This window comes from Ornithodoros turicata, chromosome 6, assembly GCF_037126465.1.
Source record: "Ornithodoros turicata isolate Travis chromosome 6, ASM3712646v1, whole genome shotgun sequence".
In the NCBI taxonomy this organism is placed as follows: Eukaryota; Metazoa; Arthropoda; class Arachnida; order Ixodida; family Argasidae; genus Ornithodoros; species Ornithodoros turicata.
Window position 1 is genome coordinate 37,551,218 of NC_088206.1, and position 15,680 is coordinate 37,566,897.

The following is a 15,680-nucleotide window of genomic DNA, read 5'->3' on the forward strand; positions in this document are numbered from 1 at the left end:
TTTATATCAAGCAAGAAAGGGTCTTTTAGTGAACGACAGTGGTGTGTTCGACGTAATGCCTCGCCAATATGGACACACCGAAGCATCCCAAACAAACAATTACTTCACAAACAATTTACAAACAATTACTTCAAACAAACAATTACTTCACGCAATTATCACGCTTAGGCCAGTTAATCTAGGTATTGATGTACGTAAACTTAATCAAGTTACTTAGTAAGTGGTAACACCTCCTTGAGACACAAGACATATCTCCTTTCCAAGTACAGCACTTCTTTTTTTGTTTGTTTCTTCCTTCATTTGCTCTGATTATTTGCAGGTGAAATTGAATGTCCTTCTCGTGTACTCACATGCTTTTGCTGAATAGAGCTGCAGCGTGAACAAAGCTGCGTAGGGACGGGGGCTAGCCATCCACTGCTGACTTTGTCATGCTTGTTATGTGGAGCACGTTTCAAAAAAATGCAACTGCACATCTGAAACTCCAATCATTATCATCGTCATTTAAAAGGGAGTGTGGTAGCACCAGTGGCGTAGCCAGACCTGCAAGCTAGGGGGGGCTCGATACGAAAACTCGTCCCCCCCCCCCCCGCTGATCCTAGGTGCGACAACACACACATACTCGTGCACGCCGCAAAATGCGGTTCACAAAAACAGAACGAAAATAGTTGATTTGGACGTGCACAATACGATTACGTGTATAGGCTGTCATGTCCAATGAGGTGGTGTCACGAGATTGGAAGGATTTTGAAGAGCTCATACTTTGAAAACCATTCAAGAGTGCTGCTTAGACGCCATGAACTGTAAGAACTTTCGCGATCGTCACACTGTCACCTCCCATATATTATTTTCTCCTCGGATTTGCACGATTTCCGTGGGTCGGTCCGTGGCAGGTAGGGGGGGCTCGAGCCCCCCCTAGCCCCCCCGTGGCTACGCCACTGGGTAGCACTGCCGTGAAACCAGGCATGATATCTGAAGATCTCCTCTATGACACTTCCCGCAGTTTGCACACTTTTCTTCAGCGTGAGTCTCTCTCATAGGAGTCCCGTCTTCCATTTTAATGTGCGAGGGCCCTCTTGCACTACGAATATACGGTTTCCAAACTGCAACATGACGATTTGGAGCTTGAAACTGGAGCCCTGGTGTACACTGTCTATGAAATGATACCAACTGAATCATGTCAAATGTGATGTTTAGTGGAAGATGGCTTTCTTGGTTGTGCATTCTGCATGACAAAGATGTAACACGATATGCTCTTGTAAAGAAGATAAGTGATGTTATGCTCTGTGAATAAAGTGAATATATATTTTTCAAGTTCAACATTTATTCTTGCATATATGCATTTCAAGATACAATGAATGTGCAGGGAGGTGACAAAACAATACGTTTATTGTTTTGTGACCTCCCTGCAATGACAATATATATCTCAGGAATAACAATGTACAGGTAGACTATGTAAATTTGTTGCACCCAATTTCCATACATGCCGAATTTTAAATTTTTGTTTTGCTGCCTATGTGTTCAGTGTATTACAAATTACTTAATGCAATCCACACTTTGTTAATTTCAAGGACATAAGTAGAGTAGACAAGCGAGCTGGTGTATACGACTGAACGGAAACATCTCCTTGAGTCTGAGGAGCAACGAAGGGGGGGAAAAACTACACAGGACGGACACGCTCCCATCTACGATATTCCTACCTTGAAGGAACCGCCACTTCGACACCATAAAATATTCAGTAAGTTTCACTGTGGCAGGCCCTGCCACTGCAAATTTCCTGAATTGAAATCCTTCAAATTGTGTCATAATCTTAAATACGCCAATATTTTTGCAAGTAGTTGACATGCTGGAGGACACTCCTCCTGTAGCTAAGGCAACTACAGAGAGTTCCAAGAGGCCGAAGGTAAACCTACAGCTGCATGAATGTGATCAAGAGTAGTGCATTCTCAAGAAATAATTTTCTTATAGCATATATGTGCATGCCTATTAACTGAAACAATGATCACAGTACCCCAACAAGTTTTAATTCCTGGGGGTGTATACTGTAGAGGTGGGCTAGATCTACAACAGTTAATACAAGGTATTATATACTATGAATACCTTTAAAAATCTCATGTGACACATATGCTTTTACTTTTTGGAGGTGCTGCGGTGATCGAAGTTTGTGGGCACTGCTCAGGTTTTGCACCCATTTCTTGAGTATGTCGAGGCAGCTCTGAAGGAGAGAACACTGGTTAGGACGCAACTAGTTAAAAATAAATATGTTGTTTAGCAAAAGCATTGCATAAATGTTTAAAACATCAGTTTAAAACGGGGTTTACAATCCCGATTTCTTTTAGAAATTGCAACGTCTAAACGCTGTTTTAAAAAGAATTATAGCTTCATCACCAAGACAATGCTGGGTGTAGAGAGAATGGGCAAAATTGAGAGTGGCTCATCACAGTGCGTGCACTGAGGTGATTCCTCCCCGTAAAGTAGGAACCCGTAGATGAGGAACACATGATACTTATCTGCATGCTCGATCGCATCACACTGCACAGACGATCCTCTGGGTAGCCCCCGTGAGGAAACCTGTATTGAGAGACCACTTTTGAAACACTGCTACAAATAACATAAGAAGCTACAAACTATTATTAACATTATTAATTATTAATAAAAATTATTATTATCGCAACAAGCTTACAACATAGCTCAGACACAAAGGCGGTATCTATAAGTCACACCACACCAACGTCACGTAGGATTCTTTGTCACAAATCAAACCAAGGCACAAAACAATACCAATACATGAAAAAGATTGACTCTCTTGGTCTCATTACGTCGTAATACTGAACTTGTGCGCGAAAGTGATTCAAAGAAATGACTGTGCACTTGCTTCCGTAGAGAACACCGTGTATACCGTGCTAGCAATGCATGCAGAAAAGCGCTCGAGTGCTCGGACATATTGATGACAACACTATCAGTGTAGTGTAACATGTTCTCTCCAGCATATTATGCACTGAAACTGTATTTGCCGCCGGGTAAAATGCAAGTGTGTTCGATTGAACCTCGGAAGAGCGATCAAACAACTTGCACCCAGTGCTGGTTTTGGGCAAAAACACACTTCATAATTGTCAAATAAATGTACAAAATGGACGCCTATTTATTCCTTGATAAAGAATGGCTCACCTGTAGAAATTTCAGCCCTGTATCCTTGCCGGTACGGTTGGTACGACCGTAATTGGAAAAAGTTGCCATGATCGCTGCAGCGACTGTTTTGGGTACAGTAAGATGGCGGCCGGTTGCCGCACGCTCGCGCTCCCTATCCGCGATCCAGCCTTTTACAATCGAGATCAGTGGTGGTGGCTTTGGCGTTGGCTCCGGTTTTAGATCATCGTCGTCTACGTTGTTGGCCCTCTGGTGGCTCGTCCGCATCCTCTTTTTCGCTTTCAGCGTCTTCACTGTCTTGAGAAGTTGGAAGGTCTGTGTTGCCTTGCCAGATTCGGTCTGTATTGGCCTTTCGCAGACGTGTTGCCTTTTCCCACGCGAGAAGATGCCGTTTAGTGGTCGCGATTTGTGGTTCGTCCTCCTCATTCGCCCCTGTTTGGAAGCCTAAAAGGACCTTAGTCGGGTAGTGGTTTGGGTTCCTTGTCTTTTCGAGAGCTGGACAGGATCGCAGGATATGTTCCAGGTCCTCCTCTTCACCTGTGTCGCAGAGTGTGCATACTGGATTGTCCGAGCTGAAGAGTTCGCTGATCCTCTTTCTTGTTGGGAGAGAGCCTGTCCGTGCTTGAAATAACAGTCCACTGGCTCTATCCCCCCAGTAGAACCTTTCCGGCGCAGGGGATGTTTTGTTTTCGCCGTATCGTGCCATGCTTTTTCTCCTTGCAACGGAAGAGGTCCAGCGCTGACTTTCCGTTTGGTGTAGTTCCTTTCTGGTTATCCTGGTCCACTCTTTTTGATTGGTTGCGGTGTGTCGTTTCGTTCCTATGCTGTAAACTCGGTCGATTTGTTTAATCTTCTTTATCCAATGTATTTTTACTCCGGTGAACCGGAGGTACCGGAATACGCGAGTGATGTACGCTTGCTCTGGTCCGTGGATTGCTCGTCCCAGGAAGTTGGTCTTCGATCTGGCTTCTCTGAAAGAGTAAGTCGACCAGCCCAGTTCCCCTTCTATGGCGGGGTTCGGTGTAGCGAACGATCCCTGTAGGAGCCACCTTCCGAGCTCTCTTTGTTGTCTCTCCAATTGGTCCATCGTGGTTTTACTGTAAGATATTGCTTCGTTTGCGTACGTTGCTGCGGGCACGGCTGTCGTTTTCCAGTGTAGTCGCCCAATTTCGTATGGGTTGAACGAATGCCGTGCTAAGTGCCACGAGTGTCCTTCCTTTTTGTTCATCTTCCGGAGGAGGTCCTGTTCGTGTTCCAGCAGATAGTCTTCTTTACTTTCAATTTGTATTCCCAGGTATGTGTAGGAGGTGGTGTCTTTCACTTCTTCATTTTGGAGAAAGAAGCGCGGTCCCGGCGTGTCATCTCCTATCTTCATAATATTTGTTTTTTCACGGCTAAACTTCATGCCTTCTTTCTCAGCTGTTCGAGAGCATACATCCAGAAGGTCTTGGAGGTGGGCTGCGTCGTCCGCGATGAGGACGAGGTCATCCGCAAAAGCAAGGCAGGTTATAGGGTTGTTGGGCTGGGCCAGAGGGCGCTCCTGATTACGGCAGTCAGCGCCACTTGTGGCGATAGTGCTAAGTTTTCCAAAGTAGCGTCGGTAGCGTGTTCTCTGATCACGCACACGCGCACACGGTATGTGCTGTGTCAAAATGGCCAAGCTGTGTTGCGATTTTTATAAGGCAAGAGAGACCGGAGATTGTATCCCCATCAAGTCTGAAGAAGGGAAACCGTCAATAGCGGCGCGTTTTTGGCGCATGGCGGAATATTATCGGACAGGCTCGAAATATGAGTAAAATGCTTGTGCTCCCCAGGTGCCGTAGATCTACTAGCTCTGAGCGAAACCTAACTGAAGAATAAAGCATGAATGCATACAGTTGGATATCTGTGGTTTCAAATGTTTTACTCGGGTTTACAAAGAAGGTGTGAGAGCCGGTGGAGTAATGATTGATAAAATTAACGGAGCGAGCACTATGCATACTTGTCAGTAGCCAGTATAGTTGGGTCTTTTTATGAGCGTTACATTCCCTCCTTGCTTACTCGAAACCATGCTACCACTTATCACATATCCGTGACTGTTTCGAAAGAGAATAATATGGGAGTCAGATCAGAACAGTCATCAGAACAAAAATTTGAATGTCTTTGTGGCTGAGATTATTGACTTTGAGGCACTAACTTAACGAGAGACATGTCTCGAGTGCAATACAACTTCTATAATACAATGACCAATTGCAATGACTCCCGGTGGATCCTGCACAGGTCTGATCATTTTGGGATTTACATGCGCTCGTGACGTCTCATACTTCTCGTATGCTTCCCACACACTCGCTGCCTAGGAATTTGTTCCACCTATATCTGTAGAATATGTAACTAAGAATTTAAAAAAAATAAAGGAATGCGTAATCCACATTACTCATGATTTTCACATAGTACTATGCAGTCCCAGACATAGGTCTACGCATGGATCTACGTCTACGACAGAATGGCGTAGACGCAGACGAGCTGATGGACGAAATTCATTATATTAAAAAAAAAAAAAAAAAGCTGAGCGTCGTGCACGAAGCAGATACAAAAGACCGAACAGCTCAAGTTTATAAGCTTGCAGAATCATACAGCTATCAGCTTGAGTTTGAATGAAAAAAATAACAGAAAAACAGATATGATACAGGTACGCTCCGGTGTTCTTTGTGCAGTCCATCCGTACGTTTTATAACAGTAACGTGGTCCGGCGCTAATCCCCGAAGGCATAGACAGTGCTGACACACATGGGTGTATTTCTGGGAATGTAAGTGACCCATTCTTACATGTGTTAGACGTGGCAACCTTTGATCATCATCTTCAGTGGAGACGTCACTTGAGGGTTTCATAGTGAATGGAATTAGAGAAGCAATCGTGTTTAACCTGAATTGGTCATAAGTCAGTTCGGGAGGGAATAACTAGGCGGAATCGGGTTTAACCCGAAAAAGTCACTCCCTACATATCAACAATATCAATTATTTCCTTCTTAATGTTTCAAAACGTTGTCTTTATGAAGTCAATATTGACTGCAACCCACAATCTTTGTAAACCATCGTCGGTCCAGGAAAAAGGAACAAGGTAAGCATCGGGGTTGCGGAATATATATGCTTTTGTACTTTCTTGTGGATCCGTTAGCCTGAGAAAATCAGTATGGTCATTTAAAGATTGTTTGTATGATGTTGCAAGACGATAGGCGTATTGACGGTAGACAAGTAAAATGCCATGTTTTCTGAACAGCTGAGTGGTTGTAGCGTAGTAGGGCGCTCCTTCAGTAATTCGCATGGCTCTTTTCTGTAGCAGGAATAACCACAAAAGAGACATTTTGGATGCGGATCCCTATACAAGGCTGCACTAGTTAAGTTGGGACTGGGTCAGACTCTGGTAAATCAGCTGCTTACTCCAAGTGGGTAGGAAGTACTTATGTCTCTGAAGTAGACCAAGAGCTTTGCTGATCTGAGATGCCACAAATGAAATGTGTTTGTGCCATAGTATATTGCAATCAAACATGACACCCACGATCTTGACACTCTCAGTAAAGTTTATCTCTGAATTTCCAATGAAGAGGTCAGGGGTTGAGGCAATACTTGATCCTCGTGGCGCAAATAAGGTGGCTAAGACGCCCAATGGGCGATGGAGCTCAATGTATCATTAGCGTCCTGAGTTATGCCTTTAAGTGGTTTCCCAGTCACTAGTAAAGATACGTCATCTGCATAAAGTATAATGTTCGAGTGAATAAATGCGATGTCATTTGTACATAGCAAAAATAATAGATGACCTAATATACTGCCTTGGGGTACGCCCGCCATGATCGGAAGAGTACTACAGTTACTTTCATGGTTAAAAGAAACATACTGATATCGTCCAGATAAATAGGATCGAGAGAACGAAAGGCTCTGTCCTCAAACCCTGTAATGGTCCAGCTTGGCTAGGAGCAGAGAATAATTTATGGTGTCAAATGCTTTTGAAAACTCAATGTACACACCTAAGGAGGTTTGTCTGGCTTCGAAACTGTCTAGGATAAATTCTTTCTGGTGTAGAGGCGCTAGCTCCGTCGACTTTTTCTGTCTAAATCCGTGCTGTCTTCATGACACTATGCTATGTCTTTCAAAATAATCGACTAAACTGTTATGAACGACTTTTTCTAGGATTTTGGAGAAGTGTGGAAGGATGCGCAAGAACTGGGGATAATGTGGCAAACGTATTTAATGCTCTTTGTGTCCAATCCGAAGGCATCTAGGGCGCAAGTGTTTTTCATAAATCTAATGGTGGAAGAAACTTCCATTTCGTCTGTAGGTTCAAGAAAGATGGAGTTTACAGGCGCTTCATCTAGAAAAAAAGTTTCCATTGTCCATCCATGCAAGGGACAACAAACCTATGTTGACTGTGTGGCACAACACATACTTCAGTGGAACAGCAGCAGCAACAACAACTACATGCATGACGATGGGATGAGGTGTTTCAGTGGGCTGCCAGTCCACCTATAGGAAAGTGTACATTGCACAGCAATGTTCTTGAAGTTTCACCTTGGTAGGCAAAAAAAGAATGGTAGCACAATAAGTGGGTGGCCTGTGTATTGATGAATTCTGAAGAGCCATTTTGAATTGCATAATGCAAGCATATTGAAAATAAGCCACTTATTTAATTTCTGAGCGACCAGTGCGCCATTAAGAACGGTCATTTGGAAGAACATGTCAACATGGAACAACTTCCATCCTCTGTAAGCAGTATGGCAATTTGTAGAACAGAAAGATTGCTTTCTTTTTGTTTAGCTGTGTGGCTGCCATTGCTGATTCCCGCTGGGCAAACTAAGTTGGCCAACGTTCACATAGAAGCCCTTAGTGTCGCAGGTTCTGGGCAACAGGATGCTCACGTAGGGTATTGTTACCTTGCCGAAGTTGTGGTCTCTGTATCGCTGAAACAGAATAACATCATAAACATGAGCTACAGATGACTTCCTACGTTACACTACAACTTTTGGCCCCCAATGTCCTAGTTAGTACAAAAGTCCTTTTCTTATTACGATGTTCAGCAAAAATAATTGTAACCTTAGTAGGTTATCGTTCTGAAAATTATCCCACAAAACCACCGATAGCCCCGTGACCTTACACATGCAGGATTGTCCTGTCTCGGTGGTTTCATGAATTGTCCAAATCAGGTCTCTGACAAGATGTTACAGGGAGCATTTATTGTGAGAGAGAGAGAGAAACACACGATCATGTAGCACTGCAAAAGTTCACTTTCTATGGACCTAGTGAATGTCTCAAACCAAAAGCAGCAAGAAACACAGACGTCATGTTGATGGTGAGTTAATACTCCCAGCAGTCCCTCACTTCTGTCCGTAATCGAATTAATGTGGTGGGACAGCCAAATAAATGTCGACAATTACGTACAGCCATCAAGTCCGCGAAAGAGCCAGTGCATAAATATGCAGTCCGCTGTTTTACGCGTTGTGCACTACCCACACAGAGTGCTTCGCTAACAATGTCAAACTGATAAAAGAAATAGAAAAGGCGCGTCACGGAAAATATATAGACAACGACATTCGTGTGTTGGGAATATAACAAGGAAATTTGGTTTCAATAGCTAAACTTCTAAACTTGCCGAATCAACATGTTCTCTTCTTTTTGTCACAAATAGAAAGCGCGAGTAAGGCGCGTGTAGGGAAAGTGCGTGTAAAAACTGTCGTTCGCCTTCAAATTATATCAAGCAGCCACACGAGGAAGACTCTCTATTATCTCGATGCTGAAGCAAGCAAGGTAACAAGCAAAACAACAGCTATCTGAAACAACAGCGAGAAAGGAAACGCTGCTCATAGCCCCAGTTGCTTCGGGGCACTAACACGTAATAAAAAATCGAAAAAGTATGAAGAGGACAGGTCAATTTTTTTTCTAGCTTCGCCGTATTACGCATTTGTCTCTCTCTTATTTCTTTTCCTTTTTTTCAAAAGTTACCGTCACGCTTTCTGATATTGAAAGGAGTATGTCGGACAAATCCTTTTTTATAGCAAGAAGAAAAACAAAGGAAAGAAAGAGAAAACAAGCGATAGCAAATCGTGATGAAATTTACTTTTTCTTTTAGAAGCTGATAAAATTACATGAGGCATATGCTGTTATACTGCCTTAGTGTGAAGTATTCTCTGAAGGATCTCGAAAACCTTCCGTAAAACGTTCCTTCCGTCTGCCAACGCCCTTGACTCTTGCCTTTGTGAAGGGATAATAGGCTCGTGGGGTAGCCCAAGTTCGAAGGGCTATTTTGGGAGTACGGATTTCCTAGGGAACCTGTTTAGAGAAAGCAGTTCCTGCTGGCCGCTAACCGACAAGATAAGGATGGTGGCGCCGCATAGTAGCGGCTGATTCGACGTGATGGGGAAGGGAAATGGTGGGACCTCTACCTGTTCGTAAACAAGTGACGTCATATTGTCCTACAGCGCCACAAGTTTGGTAGAGTTGATCTATGTTCAAAGCTAGTGGCGAACAAGGTCGCGCCCGAAAGCCACGGTCTGGAGGGGATTACGATGGTCTCTGAAAAGGACACGACCTTCGGTCCTACTTTTCTTTCAATAGGAGGCAGGGAACAATTGCCCATTCGTGGAACCCAGCTCTCCCCTTCCGAGCTGTTTCGGTTCTGGTGTGTCTACCAACGTCATGATGACGTTTCTCGGGTAGAGGTTTATAAGAATAACAGCAACAACTTTATTTTATAAGACCATGAGATGAGGCTTGAGAAGATTCTTGACGTGAAATACGCTCTCTGGACAAATAGACGTTTCTGTAAAGACTTAGTCGCCACTCACAGCCACAGTTGCTTCACGGCGCTAACATGGAATAAACGAAATCAAATAAATACTTTGTGCCATCCGACGCCTTCCTGAACAAGTTTACAAGCGAACTAATGTATCCACAAACCAAGAGTTTATGCCTGTGCGCTTCTCATAACCCATGTGCAAGTTTCATATTCTCCCAGTCTTGTAAACAGAGTAATGAAAACGTTTTTGGCTATTTTTTCTTTTATGTGTTGGCTATGTTTGGGCTATTTTCTGAATCTGTTTAGGCGGAAGACGAGTTTGGCATCCGGCAACCCTGCCCGCGAGTCGTGTCTTTTGATGCTAGTTGCGTCTCTCGTTTGCACATGCGTTTCGTGATGGCCCCCAAAGCGTGTTTCCTACTCTGCCGTGTTCAAGCGGAAAGTGATCGAAGAAGCTGAAACCACGAAAAACAACGTTGAAGTTGGTCAGCGTTTCGGAGTTTCCGAGGCAAACGTACGAAGATGGCTTGGACAACGGAAAGAAATCTTCGACTCTTCCAGCATGAGGAAAACCTTCGGTGGGACGAAGAGTGGACGGCAAGCTAACGAGAAGGAGCTAACCCTAACCGGACGTCTGAAGCGTGCCTCTCCGAGCCAAGTAGTCACATGGATTTTGGACGCATGGAGGGCAATCCCCGAGAACATCATAGTGCGCGTTCAAGAAATGCAGATCTCGAACGCGGTGGACGGGACTGAAGACGACTTGCTGTGGGATGACTCAGACAAGGGGAACAGCAGTGATTCCGACATAGATGAAAGTTGAGTGTTCTTAATAAAGTATTTTAACTGGAAATTTGTCTTTTTTTTCTTCCTATTTTTGCGGTCATTTTCAGGGGGGTCCTCCTGCAATCGGCGGCGTCTTGCATTCGAGCAAATATGGTATATGCGATTGTTATCCACAGGACATAATTTTCTGACTGGGAGCAGGGAAAGGGGTGTAGTGTACTGCATTAACAACCTCCTTGAATGTCCTGAAAATCATCCTCAAAAATGTCATGAAGGACGCCTCCAGGACTGCCAAACTCAAGTCCCGGACTGTTCCCATTCCTGATGACGACACAGCAAACAAAAATGCATGGACAATAGCCAATATATTCTCGAATTCGGTTTGGGCTCAACATATTGTAAACGATGTTAATTGAGTCGTGGCTGAAGAAATAAATGCAAACATGTAAAACAGATTATTTTCTACCCTGAGATGTTTTGATGCTTGCCTGTACATAAATATTTTGGAATTAATGAGTCTCATATATTTCTGGCATCACGTGATGGTCACACTTTTACGGCCGTAGTCCTGCTGTCCCACCAGCCTACTTGTGGGATGGCATTTTGTCCCTCTTTTGGCTGCGGCGAACCCCCGAATAGAAAAAAGATGGGGCTAAATTGCGAACAAGCTTTCCCTTCTGCTTGGCCTCCTGCCTGCTCGTCTAGCTCGGTCAAGCCAACGAAACATTCAGACGTGTTGGCGCTATCCCAGGGTCAGTGCTCTGTCTTAAAGCTCGCTTGCAATGCTTTGCTCATCAAGCTTCCTCGGTGGGGGCATAGTTTTGGTATAATGAGGAAATTGATCCGCAAGTTCAGCAACTCTACCCACTCTCCTAAGTCCAGCATGTTTGAGCTGATATTTTCCCTTCATGTCTGCAAATATGAAGACATGTGTGCGATTTAGTAAGTCAAAATGCAAAAAATAAATAAGTGAAAGTTAATAAGTAAAATAATGGCTTTGGGCATAAGCGAAATAAGAACAGCTTGATTTGTTCGCTGACAGCACCTGTGGAAGGAATACTGTCACTCAAAACGATACAGCACAACAACGAGGACAAGAAGGATCACACAAACACAGGCACTGACTAACAACTGAAGTTTAAAGTAGAAGGAAGAAGGGAAACGAGGCTACACAGGTCACACGTTTCGATCAAGCGTTCAGATAGGCAACCTCCCGTTCTTGAATATCAATGGATCAATGGACAGCTTTCTTGTCTGTTGCAGATCGTGAATGCCTCATATATCTCCCTGGTTCGTTTATCCCTGGATCTAGCAATCACCCGTGTGCTCCCTAACTGTGGCGCGCAGCCACAGGCTGCACAGTGGAGCGCGAGATTGCTTCCCGTCCCTGATTTCAGGGAATTAGCATGTTCACGAAGCCTGTCATTTATGCACCTCCCCGTCTGCCCTCCATACAACTTGCCACAAGTCAACGCAATGCATAAATACCTCACTGTGGCAGCTCACAAACGATTTCCTGTGACTGACCCTGCATGAAGGTACTGCCTGCTCTTCTCTGTTCACCTGCGCGCACAGCCCCCACTCCCCCAGAGTTCGCCTAGCGCAGAGAATACCACTCTGACACCAACGCGCTCTACAGCCTTCTTGATTCTGTGAGACACTCCGTGCACATATGGAATCACCATTGTCCTACCACGCTCCTGGTCCTCTCGCTCCCCTGGAGTGCCCCTCCTAACCTTCCGCAGGAGATTCTCAGCGAGGTCACTTAGCAAGAGTGGAGGATAGCCAGACATTTCAAGTCTGTCAACCTGGGACATCAGGCTAGCACGAATTTGAGGAGCGTAGGATCCTTCTGAGCGCGTTCGTCATGGCCACAGTTGATACTCCACGCTTGACCAGCTTCGAGAGCGCTGAAGAGAACGGCAGAAGGTCCTTTTTGGACCGCGGTGAATACTTCCAACAGACGTGGTGATGGTCAAAAGTAAGTTGCAGATTGAGAAATCTGAGCTTATTCTCACACCGTAGCTCCTTCGAAAGTGTGAAGTCTGGGAGGCACCCCTCAAATATAGAGAATATGCTAGTCGCTCAGACATCAGAGTTCATTGGGGGAAGGTACTTGTGGGCCTTCCCAAGAGGACGAGAGCACCTGTGCCCCAGGCGCCAGCTGTGGGTTGTTTTGGTTCTGTTTGGGGGGCTGTGCGCACGGGTGAACAGAGAAGAGCAGGCAGCACCTTCATGCGGGGTCAGTCACAGGAGACCGTTTGTGAACTGCCGCAGTGGGGTCGTTTATGACATTCCGTTGACTTGTGGCAAGTCGTATGTAGGGCAGACGGGGAGGTGCATAAATGACAGGCTTCGTGAACATGCTAACTCCCTGAAATCAGGGCCGGGAAGCAATCTCGCGCTCCACTGTGCAGTCTGTGGCTGCGCGCCACAGTTAGGGAGCACCGCGGGTGATTGCTATGCTAGATACAGGGATCAATGAACGAGAGAGATATATGAGGCATTCACGATCTGCAACAGACAAGAAAGCTGCCCATTGATCCACTGACCTTCAAGAACGGGAGGTTGCCTATCTGAACGCTTGATCAAAACGTGTGACCTGTGTAGCCTCGTTTCCCTTCTCCTTTCATTTGCCTGCGGTTGCAGATTAAACTTCAGTTGTTAGTCAGAGCCTGTGTTTGTCTGATCCTTCTTGTCCTCGTTGTTGCGCTCTATCGTTTTGAGAATGTACCAACCCACCCAACTCTCCGCATTAACTGAATATTGTCATGTTACCCATGCAGCTCGTATGCAGTGCCGCGCTTCACGCCTTCATTCAGGGCAGCTCCCCTTAGTTCGTACTCCACTTTATTCTAAGAAATCCACAGTCCCCTATGAGTTCGAATTAATGGGATTGCACTGTACATTCAGAACTGAGCACCACAGCTGTATATATTACTGGCATTACACATACATATTTGCAGCCACGTCCTGCTTATACGGATGCCTCTGTTGCCACTTTTTATCACCTGAATAGCAGATAAGAGACATTAGCCTTGGCATTTTTTATGAGCATGTCGCCATTGACAATAGCACGCCAGGTCTCACACTGCCAAACCAAGTACAAAACACTTTTTCGTGGTCTAAGGGCAGATATTCACCTGTGATCACAAAAGGGTCGCTAGAAAGCCACTTCTCCCGCAGAACATTGCACAGTGGACTGCTCTTAAACGGAACTCCAAGGGAATGGAAATATTGTTCCATTTATCAGAAGTTTCATTTAAAGTAACACAAAAGTAATTTTTAACACCCTGTTTTCTTCCTATAAAACTGTTAAGTAGGCCAGTAAGATGCACCATGAGAAGTAATTCACACCATAGAGTCATAATTATTGCAGAAATTGAATTTAAAGTACGCCACAAACAGCGACAGTGCACAACGATGGTGGAGAGTAGTACCAGCCTGTGATCTGCCTGCGACCTTGTGCTGATGCTACAGAGTCCATGCTCGCTGATTGGTTCAGAGAAACGTTGTCTGCTAGTCAGCTGTCGTCCACTACTCGGCTGTTCGGGGCTTTGAAAAAGCATTGCTCCTGGCTCGGTCATGATTCAGCTGCTCCTTCTGTCCCCAATTCTCCGGGGGAAGTGGCAAAAATGGTTTACAGTGGCAAAGGGACAGGGCGCTGACCCCCACTGACCAGCGAACCAGAACACGTAGACCCTGCAACGTCATCGGTGATGTGGCATCATCCGTCTCCTCCTCGTTATACCCGGAGTGGAGAGTTAAGGGTGAAGGGAGCTATGTTTTATTGAGTTTTTTTTTTTCTGGGAAACAAATTGCACACATTAAAACCTTCGGTAAATTGACACACACACTTTCATCAGACGTCTCAATCTAAAATTTTTTTGGATGGCCCTCTGTGCTCCTTTAAAGGGACCGTCGCATGCAGCAGCATGCAAACCGAAACTCTGGTGTGGGTGTATCACACGGCCAGCGCCTCCTTTATTACTCTATGCCTGTCAAACCAGCCTCCCGGCGCCGTCCCCCGCTAAGCTGCCCACGCAACATTTCTCCCGCCAGGAGTGCTGTGTAAGTAGGGTAGAATATATGAGAGAGCAAGCCAAAGTTCACAGTGGCAGTGGTTCTAGCGTGTTTCACGCCTTGCTTCTTGCCTTCTTCTTTTTGCACACGTGTGAAGCTGGTCCTTTCTTAATGAAAAGCATGAGGGAAGACTTTATTCGTCGCTTTTAGTGCATTAGCGAAATGTATATAAGCGTGGTGTTTAGCTACGAGAATGAATGCACGCTTAGTCCTTCGAGCACCCGTTTAAAAGAGCTTTATTCCTTCTCCTTTTAGGTAATGGCATATTGTTGCATTCCACTCTGTCGATCGGACTCCAAGAAGAAGCCGCCCGGGGTGTCTTTCCACGAGATTCCCGCGGATATTGACACACGGGAGCAGTGGCTGAAGCGCATCAAACGCTGGGTGCCGAACGCGACGTCCATCTACAGTAAAGTGTGCAGTCAGCATTTCACAAATGCAGATTTTGTGGAAGGTTAGAGACGGAGGCTCAAAAAGGGAGCACTACCTCCGGTGTTCCCGGACTATCCATCGCATCTTCAGCCACGACAAATTTCGAACCGCGGTGATAGCTCTATCAGGAAACGAAAGTTGGCCAATGACACATGCGGCATCATCGATTCAGCAAAAAGAATTAAGCTTGCCCAGAATGTTGCGTTGCCAGAGGAAGAATTTAAAGTCGACCAGACTCTCAGCACGGACACTGACACTGTACGGTTCGGCCTGAAGAAAGGCTGACACCAGCAGTAACAGCGGATATGAGCAAAGCACCACAGCAAACACTACGACAGGACCAAGCAACCCAAGTGGACAACCTCAAGAAGAGGGACATCACTGCACCTGAAAGATCAAGATGGAACAGGAAGCTGACTGAACATTAGAACGCTTCACAAGACCTTCTCCGTGCCGTGGACATTCTGAACAAA

The 15,680-nt window shown here is 45.2% G+C and overlaps 2 protein-coding genes across 3 annotated transcripts in view; both read right to left on the reverse strand.

Moving 5' to 3' along the window:
* Positions 1-1,844: 1,844 nt before the first annotated feature.
* On the reverse strand, positions 1,845-6,011 carry LOC135398497 (uncharacterized). Its single transcript, XM_064629898.1, has 3 exons — positions 5,949-6,011; positions 3,166-4,756; positions 1,845-2,568 (listed from the first exon to the last, which is right to left on the reverse strand). Exons 1-2 carry the CDS (start codon positions 6,009-6,011, stop codon positions 3,368-3,370), a joined length of 1,452 nt encoding a protein of 483 aa, XP_064485968.1. The 3' UTR covers positions 1,845-2,568; positions 3,166-3,367.
* Positions 6,012-7,781: 1,770 nt separating this feature from the next.
* Positions 7,782-15,680, reverse strand: part of LOC135396552 (activating signal cointegrator 1 complex subunit 1-like) — a 56,888-nt gene continuing 48,989 nt past the window's right edge. For both annotated transcript variants that reach the window (XM_064627594.1, XM_064627593.1), the window contains exon 8: positions 7,782-8,074. In XM_064627594.1, the coding sequence (XP_064483664.1) occupies positions 7,928-8,074 (147 nt within the window). In that variant the 3' untranslated portion in view covers positions 7,782-7,927. The remainder of the gene's footprint in view (positions 8,075-15,680) is intronic.

Coding starts and splice junctions, on each gene's coding strand:
- LOC135398497 (XM_064629898.1), bottom strand. CDS start 6,011: ATGAAACCCTCAAGTGACGTCTCCACTGAAGATGATGATCAAAGGTTG. Junction 4,757..5,948: donor GGTTGCCACGTCTAACACAT/GTAAGAATGGGT, acceptor GTGCGTGATCAG/AGAACACGCTACCGACGCTA.